The sequence below is a fragment of the Empidonax traillii genome, unplaced genomic scaffold (genome assembly GCF_003031625.1).
Source record: "Empidonax traillii isolate 1590-97213 ecotype Southwest subspecies unplaced genomic scaffold, ASM303162v1 scaffold189:size1549363, whole genome shotgun sequence".
Taxonomy (NCBI): domain Eukaryota; kingdom Metazoa; phylum Chordata; class Aves; order Passeriformes; family Tyrannidae; genus Empidonax; species Empidonax traillii.
The window spans coordinates 887,367-898,945 of NW_020955382.1; the positions used below are offsets into that span (position 1 = coordinate 887,367).

The window sequence follows — 11,579 nt, forward strand, 5'->3', positions numbered from 1 at the left end:
AGTACTCTTGAGAGCTCTGGCAGAAGTGTGGAGGGGTGCCCATTAAAGTGTTGTATTCCACGTGTGCAGCTTCCACTGGTCTTTTTTCCCCTCTTGCACTGAAGCATCTACTCAGTCAGTATCTTACACTTGCAGTGAAGAAAAAGTGTGTTTATCTAGCCTGTCCTTTGGGACACAGGTTTGAATCGTTTAGCAAATACATTAGTTGATGTTCTTACTAGTTTTGTGATGACTCTCCCCATAATGCAGTTAGATACGCTCTGTATGCACGACTTAATTTTAAATATATTTAATTCTGTAAACAATAGGTGAGCTTTTAATGCCTTGCGTAATATTTTATATATTCTATTTTGACCTTCTGGTTTTCTTTGAGAACCTGAATAATTTAAATTATTTCCTAAGAGTTTTATAGTTGTACTACACAACAGTTTCCTTGTGGAAGGTCTGCTAGCTTCCAATGACCCTTAGCTGCCATCTGGTACAAATTCAAAGTGCTTCTGTCATCTGCTGCTAATTGCCGTCACCTGCATATTGCAGTCACTCTGAGCAACTCAGATTGCCGTAAAAGCAGGAGGCATACTGTTTTGTATAGCTGCAGTCTATCCATAACACCCATGATTTCTTTATTAATATTAATTTAATAATAAAAGTAGCACATGCATCATGAAATGGTGTGAATTAATATAAATGACATTTCATGTTTATTTTAATAACTTTCAGGGTTTAATCTGACATTCAAAAATGTGTGTAGGTTTGTATTATAAATATATTTATAATTTCAGTATTTTTCAGCCTGTTTATTCTGGTAAGATTGTTCCAACTGAATCTTACTGAAGAGTTCTTTAATCTTTTTTGTAAGCTGATAAGCTTTAGTCAGGGCACTAGCCTACAGCACCATATTATATTAATGTATTTTACTTGTAATTTAGAGAACAAGAGGAATATCCCGATCTGAAGGCTAAACTGTCCCCTGTGGCACTTGCACAGCTGATAATCGTGAACTAGAAAGATGTGTATATCAAATAGTTTACAAAATGAAGCCAGCTGTGTTTCCCTACATACTGTGGCTTCCTGACATGCATCATTAAACCTTATTAGCTACTTCCTTTTACAAAGATTCTTGTAGTCTTGAACATTGCATATTAACATTTTCTGCCCCTCCAACTGGAAATTATTTGCTTTATTGTAGAGTGTCAACTTGCTCTAGTTTCTGATATGCGTTCTAATTGGTACTTTGGAGTATAATCATAGTGAAATACCACTCCTTGCATTTCTTTATTTGGAGATTAATACAGACCTTTTCACTTCAGCTGTCGATCTGTGCAACTTTTCACCCAGTTTCCAACTGTTGGGATTGTTTGCAAACCATTAAGTATGAAATGGTTCATAAAATGCCTTTAAGAATGTAAACACAAAAGGAAGGGATTGATTTCTGTGGTAAGATTTTTTTGTTGTTGTTTTCTTAATAGAAACAAGGCTATTTCAACTGATAAATTTAATGGTGTAAAAAACCTCAAAAATGTAGCTTTTTTTTTAGAGTTAATTTTTTTTTTGTTCAGATGAGATCTTGTTTAATAAAACCACCATCCTGCACACATGCACATATACCACTTGATCGCTGAATCCTGATCCTGAAATTCAGCTCTTAAACCTTAGGAAAGCAGAATTTTTGAAACATTAAGCTCTCTGTGGGTAAGAATAAAGTACAAAAATAAAAATATGTATTATAAAAATGCATTTGTCCACATTTACAGCTCTTTCATATATTTGACAGAAGGAGAATTAAATACTTCTGATCCTCATGAGCAAAACTGTGGATAGTATAATTCCAGAACCTTAATTGTTTGTATGATCCCAAGAATAGTTTTAAAGCAGTGTGTTCTACTGAATTGTCTTGCAACATATTTTGTGTTTATTTCAGGACAAGAGGTACTAATAACGTGGACATTATAAAAATTCAGAATAGCATGTAACTGTATAGATGAACAAAATTTAGACACATTTTAAATCTTTCTGTTGATATTCCTCTTGAAAAAATTTATTTATTCCAGAAGGTCAGTTTTATTTGTAAATACATCAGTGCATTAAAATTGAGCTAGAAATTCTAGAGTTCATGTTAAAATTTCCACTAAAAAATTCTGAAAATTGGTATTTCTCCATAATACTAGTAAGAAGTTACACATCAAATCTTGTCTAATCTTTATTGAGAAGAGTTGTTTCTGTGCCTTAAATGGTTGTGGACATTTACATGGGAGGTATTTGGGGTATTTCTACTCAGACTTGAAGAACTCTTGCCCCATCCCCCATTCTTTATCACTTTCCCTTATATTGTTACATTATTCTTTAAGGGGACAACTGCTGATTTTTCCACCTTATTGAGCAACTTTCAAGCTCCTCTTGTTTAATTTTTAAGTTATAATTTACTTTTTTTACATATATATCAAATGTTTACATTTATTTATTTGTGTAATTGCAAATTCTACACAACATAAACTTTGGGACCCGTTGTCCACTTGCTGGTTTTGCAGTTATTTTGGCAAGCTAAGTATCTTAATCTGTGAGAGAGTAAGCCATGTTTTTTTAATCTACTCTGATTTTAAAAAATGCCATCTCCATCGAGTGTATTTTAATAATACTGTGCAGTGTGTAAAGCTGCTTATTTTGTAATGGACCCTTAAAAAACAACAGCGCATGGTTAGAAAAGTCTTCAGTTGAAGCTGATGATGACTAAGCTTGAAGAAGATGTAAGAAGTGTAAATACATATGTAAAAGTTACTTATGAAATATTAATCTGAAGATAGTGTTCCAGTGTAAAATTGAACATCTTTAAATCTTGCTCCTCCACCCTCCCCAGAATTCTGTCTTTGCAATATCGATCAGATGTAAGGAGGATTCTGAGTGCTTAGAAACTCTAAATGTCTTCTCTATTGTGAACCTAGATTGTTTTAAATTAAAAAAAAAAAAAAAAAAAAAAAAAAAAAAAAAAAAAAAAAAAAAAAAAAAAAAAAAAAAAAAAAGAAAAAAAAAGGATGAATTAGAATTACACTGAGTGAACGCTTTTGGCTGTTGGAGTCTCCAGTATGACTAGTTAGCTTAGATTATTGAAGCAATTATTCTAAATCGATGGGTGGTCTTGAGAAAATGTTTTCAGCTGGTAGCTTCGAATAGGAGAATATGTTTGTAATACAGCACGGTACCTGTATGGATACCAGAATTTAAGGTTAACAGAAAAGGCACTGTGCACGTTGTAATCATTCATGTTTGTGACAAATACGTAGCAAAGGCAGAGAACATACACGGTCGCACAGCATCTCGCTACGCTGCCTTAAGGTGCCGGTCTGCGGCTGTACAAAGGTGCGTGAAATGTGACTTTTTTTGCTAAAGGAGGGAACAGAACAGTTTCAGCGCGCAGTGTGGAGTGTCGGAGCGGGGTTATCGACTGGGAGCGTTTGCAGCCGAAGGAGGTGAGTGCCGGGGGGAGGCGAAGGAAAAGGGATGCGCGGGGGGATCGGTGCGAGGCACCGGCAGGGATCGGGGAACGGCAGCGCCCTCTGCCGACCGAAGCGCGCGTGGCAGCTCCGCGGGAAGCGGGAGCCGCAGCCTGGAGAAACGCGCGGGCAGGTGGATGAATCCCCGTGGCCTGGCTCCCCTTCTTCTGGGCAAAGACAGGCTCTAGGAGGAAACACCGCACTGAAAAAAAAAAAAAATATCGAGAGACGTGGGCGTAGCTTACCAGAGTGAGAAGCTGCTAATGAAAACTGTGTTTATAGTCAGCAGGGTATTAAGAACGGGTCGCCTTCGGTTTCTGTCGTTGTGATCGTTTGAAACATAATGTTTCGCTGCAAATGGAGTAAATCGTTGGCATGCAAATAAACCAGGATGCAACTGAAGAAGAAGATACGCTTGGGGAGGTGGTGAAATCTGCGACCAGTGTTTGATAAAATGAGTGCCTTACTTGAAATAACTGCGTCCACTACTTAGGTGCAGTTGTGTATATAGCTCACTTATAGTTTTTATTATGGTACACTGAACTAGAGAGGGCTAAGGCACCTCTAAAATCATACAGAGGACTCTCAAGTTTTGCTTTGAGCATCCAAACTCAGATGATGTTGAGTCTGGAAAAGGCAGCAATATAAAATGGATGAAATAAAGGAGGCAGAGAGAAAAAGAACCGTTTGAGTCCTCTTTCTTCTTGTAGCCATTATAGATATTACTAGCTACAAGGGTAAGTTTGTTTCCAAAGTGATGAGTCCATTTCAAACATGGATATTATGTATTTACAAAGTTGAAGTAAAACCAGGCAAGTCGGAAGAGTAACTTCAAAATGTAATAGAAGTATTCTGCTTTTAAGAGCATTTAAACGTCTGTTTTTGAATATGCATCAAAACACTAAAAAAAATATACTACAGCTTAAACTTCCATTGGATGATCACCATGTATTTCTTCTTGAGTTTTAAAATTTCTGCTGATTTCAAAGACTATCTGTTGGAGATGGACTGTTAATGTAAGAATACAGACAAGTAATCATCATTTATTTCTTTGGGGATACAATTAACTCTCAATATCTAAAAATATTTACTGAAATTAGTGTAGAACAGAGGTCATTCTGTTCCATAAACCTGCTGTCTTAGCAGAATACCAAATATTTTAGTTTGCTCAGAAGTTGTGTTGTGTGAAGGTTAAATATTTTTTTTTGCCAGTGGAAAGACAGAAGATGTTACTGGAATAAAATGGACTATTTTCTGGTTATCACTTCTGTATAAGTCCTCTGGAGTTGACTAAATAAAGTTGATTTCAGTTTTAAGAAGTCAAGTAGACCACCACCCCCTGGCATTATTACCAAATTCTAAAATTAATAAAACCCATAATAGGTTTTTAGTGCTTCAAAAAATGTTTTCAAGGTTTCACTGTTGCTCTTGCAGCTAAACTAGTGACTAGGGTGTTTGAAAACAGATCTGAGCAAAAGGAGGGACGGATAGGTTTTATCACTAAATGGTCACTTTATATATTTCCATGTTTTCTTTGCTTTTCTCACCTTTGAATCTACTGATACAAAGAGTAAGTATAAGATATTGATTAAGCAGTATAACATACTGAATTCATGATGGGGGGGGTATGTTAATCAAGTCAGGTTTTTAGAGAGACATATTTGTGCAGACTATTGCTTGAGTACGGTGAATGAAGGCAAGATGCTTGGTAAACATGAATTCACTTGCTTTACCTGTTTTGATTCATGTCTGTATTAGCTTAATGTGGTTACCTGGATTGCTGAGCAGTCTTTGAATCATAGGAATTAGGAGACTTAATGAAAGAGGAAACATTTAGAGATCCAAAAGTTGCTGTATGTGTTTTTAGTGTCGAAGATTTAAGTTAAACAGATGCGTAAATTATGTGTCTCTCCATTTAGCCTTTAAAGAAAGATTAGTAATCTGTTATTCCTAGGGACTATAGGAAAGTTTTGACAGATGATTGAAGAAAGCCATGGGGGATTGGATATATGCAGCTAACTGTATGTAGTCATCTATATAAAAATTTACCTTTTTGTTAATAGATGATGAAATGCTACAAATCATTTTCCTTAGGCAAAGCTTCTTTTTGTCAGTCCACAGCTGAAAGATATATTATTTGAATTTTAGTAATTTTAAATATTTACCTTACTGTTACATACCTTTTACATCTAAGTTTAGGCTACAATTAATGGAAACATAAATAATATACTAGTATTTAAGGCTCAATAAAGATAGCTTCAGAGCATGTATTAAGAATAGCAAAAAAAATTTTTATGTTTATGGTGCAAATTAAAGCTCGAGTCTATCTCAAACATACATACCATGAAATTTCATTGTAGTCAATATGGTGTTTGGCAGTGCAGAACCAGACTGATTACTGAAATATAATTACCTTTGTGGAGGAATTCAGTTGCACGGGAAAGTCTGTCCTAAGACTGTGCCTTAATACTTCAATAGTATTAAAGTAGGGCACTTGAAGGCTATTCATGAGCAATTATTTCTAATGCACTTTAAACTGTAATTGAATAAGAAATGGCTGCACTAGACTGTTTTGAGAAATCTTTGCCATTGTGTAACATTTAATTATCAAATTTTTCATTTCAGTATTCTAGCATTTAAAAGATTCTCATTTTCTAAGTAATATACTTTTTATAATGTTAAAAGAATTGTTCTATTACTGCAATAATAGTTTCAGAATCTAACCTTTCCTAAAAGGTAAGCATCCAAGGCAGCAACGGCAATATTGTTTTTCAAGTTGTACTTCAGTAGCCAGAAACATTCTTGTTGTTTTCAACTTTTTAATTAAGATTTTTCTCGTAAGATAATTCACTATACCTTGTGGTCCAAAATGTGAAGTGTAGACCTTTAATCATTCCCTCATTCAAAAATGAAGTATTTCAAAAAGTTGTCAACTTTTTTGGTGCACGTAGACAATTGATGGTATAAGCCATTCTTTTATTGAGAACCATTAGCTGTTTAAAACTTTGTGCATAAATTAAAGAGGAGCTAAATGGATTTGCGGTTGTTGCCATTAGTAGCATTTTAGATTATACAGGCAATTATTGTGTTCATTATCGTAGAGCAACCCCTTTGCAAAACTATTGTGGTTTTCTTAGACATTATGTACAAATTTTCCCTTGGAGATTAAAATTTCCAGTGGTGTGTTTAATTTTGTTAATGCAGTTGTTTCAAATATAACAAATATTATGACAAGTAGAAGAAAATTTGTTTTACTAATATAGGAAATAGCAGTGAACATGGAAAATTACTCCAATTCTTAATTCATCTATTTTATATGTTGTCATAATTATTCTGGTTATGATTATTTTCCAAAGAAAAGAAACCACTTTCATAAGATGGTATATTTTACAAATGCTTTGATAAAATCACAATGTAGTTGAAATGAACTTAATCCACTTTTCCAATATTGAGATGAATTTTAGAGGATCTTAGTGAATTTCCACATAAAATGTATCTGGATAATTCAACAGTGTTTCATTAGTCAAGTGCAGAAATTGTTTAAGTGGAAAGGCACAGAATTAAACTAATTAAGTATCTTTCAGTACATTGGAGTAACTAATTTTTGAGAAATAGAGGATGCATTTCTATTAAAACTTTCATTGTGTGCCTTCTTAAGGGGGGTTTTGCAATTACCTTCGCTTGTTATAGGAAATGAAATATTAAAATTTGTTTTGGCCAATAGTGTGATCTGTATTAAAAAGAGTGACATTATTAGGAACAAAGCAAATGTTTTTGAGCAAGAGATTTATTGTGTGGGAAATTTTTCATCATGAACTTTTTTATTGCCATAATACCTCTCCAAACACATTTTTGTTGATTCCCAAACTTAAATTCGCATCTGTCTTCATCAGTTAGAAAGGTATTAATGCCTCGAGTTAGCTACATATCAGTGTGCAGTGGACTAAATTTAATGTTTCTGTCCAAAAAGTGGCATTCTTTCCAAAGAAGCTCTTTATTCATTTCTGTTCTGGGATGGGGTTTTTATGGGGGGGTTGGAGAGGGGAAAGATAGGCTTTCACTACCATGATGCAGGGGGAAAAAAGTGTGAGGTAGTAGTTATGCATATTGCAAGACAGTGATTCTTTATTTTATTACAAAAAAAGACCAACTCTAGAAGGCCAGATTAAATCATTCCTTTCACTTTTTAATGGGATTTGGATGAATAGAGTAAAATATGCACTTTGCATTCATTGATAGCATCTTTAGGTTGAGGTAATTGAGTCTTTTTTCCCTGACTGAATGAATAATGACTTCATCTGATCCTCAGCGAGGCCTGAAACTTAGGCTGCCTTTGTCAACGCAAAAAGATCTGGGCTTTGAAACATGCTCTACTTCCCTGGCTTCATTTTTCTTCATTTTAATCCAAAAACCTATTTTTCTCAATAATTCAAGCATAAACTATGTAGTAGTTGAAGCAGCGGAAATTGCAAGATATTTGTCCTCGTTGTGCTGCTTTTTAAATGCAGCTGATAAATCAGCCGCTGTGGTCTTCAGCTGCCTGGTTCTCTAGGGAAGGGACAGCCCATGTGTAAGCAAGATTGCTGGAATTTTTAAGAACTATATTTAAAGTGCTTCTTTTGCAGACTGTTTGTTATCTACGGAAGTGTTATGTTTTACTGGTCTTACTGGCAAGGCTTGGAGATAAAAGGGGCATCTGTGATGGGGCCTAGGAAACTCTTCCTGACATTATTTTCCCACATATTTTACTGACTACTAGAGCATCCCAAAAAGTGGAGTAAAAATACCCTAGCTTAAATCATACGTTATTGAAATGGTGAGAGTCTCAGTTACATAGCTTAAATACATTTTTTCATGAGAAACAGTGGATGAAAGATAGCCTCTCTTAATGTTTTTCTTAAAATCTTTCTATACCTAATACCTTTTTACTCATGAAAAGTCGAAGCTCTGTTTTACTGTAATGGTTTGAAAATGGATATTCCACTTGATTGTTTTTTATTATTATATTGAATAACTGATAACTTGAAGCAATTAAAAATTATTCGTGTGGCGTTAGTTCAGATGTACAGGGTGGGATGTGAGCATAGTGACAGGTGGCAGTGCACAAGTTACATGAATGAGAAGGCAGCTCTGTTGCACATGTCCGTTGATTCCCAAATCTAACAGGTTTTTGATCTTCTAGCGGTCAGTGAGCTCCCTACAAATATAATGTGCCCTGTTGGTATTTTTGTTGCACACATGACGAAAGAAAATTGTTCCTGCTCCCTTGCTCATCTGTAATGGTCTTTGCTCCTTGTCCTCCTGTGTTCCTGTCCTGGATCAGGGGATGGGAGGGGGATGTGTAAGATGTAAAGGCATTCAAAAGGCTTGGCTGCAACAGTTTGAACTGCTTCTGGGCATTGTTATTGTCCCATTACCCAGGAACATATTTTTGCGTGCAGGTATAAGAATAATAATGCAATTATCAAAATGCAGTTAACTGGTACAAGTGCATGGATTTTCAATAGATAGGGATAAACCAAAACAAGTAATCACTAGTTGTTTGCTCAGCAGAAGCATCAGTTTTAAGAAAAACTCATGACTAACAAGATTTCTTCTTCTTCCTCCAGGTTGGCTTGCTGGACCTGGAGCTGAATCAACTGACCAAAGCCCTGTTTTTGGCTTTAGTTGCACTATCAGTTGTTATGGTAACCTTGCAAGGATTTGTAGGCCCGTGGTATCGTAACCTTTTCCGGTTCCTCCTCCTGTTTTCCTATATCATCCCGATCAGGTATGTGTAAGAATGAAAGCAAATACAGTTGTCTAATTTCACTGAATGTGGCTTTCTTGAAATTTATACTTGCTTCTCATTGCAAAGGAAATTGATCTTATCAGGACGCTGAAGGAGAAGGTGCCAACAAATCTGCTGATTCTTGAAGGATCACTGTACAGAAAACAATACTGTTGTATTTTTTTTGTATAATGTTCATCTTGCTGGAGTAATCAGGATATCTAATCCTTTACTAGCATAAATGTATTAATAAGGATACAATCTTGGTATACTTGAGAACGTGTTTTTAGGAAGCGTGAGGTTGAATGAACCGTTAAGTATGTTTTTGAATTTTATTTTGAATGCCTTAAATACTGAAACAGTTCAGTTTCTCTGGTTAAAATACAGACTTTTTACCCCAATAATGATTAATTTAAATAGAGTGGCTGAATAATGTAGGTGCGCTTTTACAATGGGAGGACTTTTAACATGTGTAACCAAGTAAAGACTTGCCCTGAATTAATTAATTCATTAAGCATGAGTACTGTATATTCAAATTGCAGATAAACTGGAACAGGAAATAATATCCATGTGTGTAATCAAGTCTTCTGTGGACACAGAAGTGAGAACAGTGGCTCTGAAATTAATTCTTTTCTTTGCAAGATGGAAATATTGTCCTTGTTAAAATACCCAGTGTTTAGATTAATGTAGTTGTTAATTTTAGAAGAACTAGCTCTCTAGAACTCTTTAGTTAGATGTGTAATTCAGTAAGCCCAGTGACTAGCCACAGAGTTAGCAGCATCTAAACTTTAGATAGATTTAAGGCCTGCCTCCTCAGGCATACACAGAATACTTAAGTTCATGTAGTAAAGGAAAAAAAATAACAAGAGGATTTCAATATGCATTTTAATCTGAGTTTACATTACTTATGTGTTACTGTGTGAAGGAAATTATGTCGTATTTAACCAATGGGATACACTCAGGAAGCCTTTCTTGTAATGTTTTATAACTTAAAGGACTTGTATTTTTATAGCACTTTTGTGTTGCAAGGGAGACTGATTTTTGGACTTGTGGAGTAGCTCTTCTCCAAAAATAATTTCTAGGATACATCTAATCCAATTTTCAGTTGCTTGTGGGAGAGAACATACAAAGTCGAAGTGTCAGAGGATATGACTGGTTCTGAGATGGGCCATGTAGTTACTCTCTGGAAGATCAGACACACATCTGTCAGAGAATGCTTTTCTCTATAGAGGTTTATCTATTTCTATACCAAATTTTCCTCAACCAGGATCATTCATAAATACAGGGTTACTTCCCACACTGTCAGCAAAATAAACAGCTAGGTCATGCCAGTGTTTAAATATGACTACACTTTCCTTCCTTTCCTCTGGATGTTAAGCAGTGAAATTATTTAATTTTTACATTTTGGATTGTAAACTCTTGAAGATGAAAATTACAAGGCTAAGGACATTGAAGCACCAGGTGTTGTCCTCATTATTTTTAGATAGTTGTATGGGGAAAATAATGAACTTTTCAGAGGTAAAGGAAATGAACATGGGAGATTAGGATTCACTGGTATAGGCAAAGCATATCTGAATTCATGCATCTGAATTATGCAGATATTCATATCAGAATTCATGCATTCAACTATCATTGATAGTTTTAGAGAATTCAAAAGGTTTCTAATCATGGAGCTTTTTTGCAGTTGTGTTTGGCTTTTGGTTTGCATAGCAAGGGAAAAATTCCACGTATGCAATAAAAATAATTTTCCATGGCTGACATGTTTCGTGAAGATTATCAGAAAGTTCATCTTAGAGTTACTGGAGTTTAACTGATCTCTGTGCAGTCTCTCCCATAATTAGTAGGAAGAGGAACTTTTTCTTAGGAGCTCTGGGAAGAGGCTGGTTCCTTGTGGTTCAGCCACATCCTAAATGCTCCTGTAGATCAATGTTGCCTCACTATGTGCAGGGAATTACTGTGGGGCTTGTAAGACTTTAGAAGTATAAACATAAAGCAACTGTAAAAAAACCCAACAACACAACAAAACAAAAAACACCCCAACAACCACCCAGCCCTCTTCTCCTAAAAACCAGCCCTCAACATTGCACACGTTCTGCAGTGTACAAGGAATTAAGCAAAATGGAGAAAAAGTGGTAGCAAGCAAGCATCAGAAGCTTAACCTGTTCTCTAAATTGCTTGTAAGTTAGAACCATAATGCACAAAATATTTTGAACATCCCCACACCCCCAGAAATGTTTGGCCCCTAAAAATAATTCTGTGACTGATGTTTCCTTTTCCTCTATGGAGGAAGCATAGCCCAGGGAGCCTCCATAAGCAATCTC

At 35.5% G+C, this 11,579-nt stretch overlaps 1 protein-coding gene across 4 annotated transcripts in view; it reads left to right on the plus strand.

Moving 5' to 3' along the window:
• ATP9B (ATPase phospholipid transporting 9B (putative)) overlaps positions 1–11,579 on the plus strand; it is a 158,455-nt gene that overhangs the window by 98,584 nt on the left and 48,292 nt on the right. For all 4 annotated transcript variants that reach the window (XM_027886517.1, XM_027886519.1, XM_027886520.1 and 1 more), the window contains exon 12: positions 9,098–9,258. In XM_027886517.1, the coding sequence (XP_027742318.1) occupies positions 9,098–9,258 (161 nt within the window). The remainder of the gene's footprint in view (positions 1–9,097; positions 9,259–11,579) is intronic.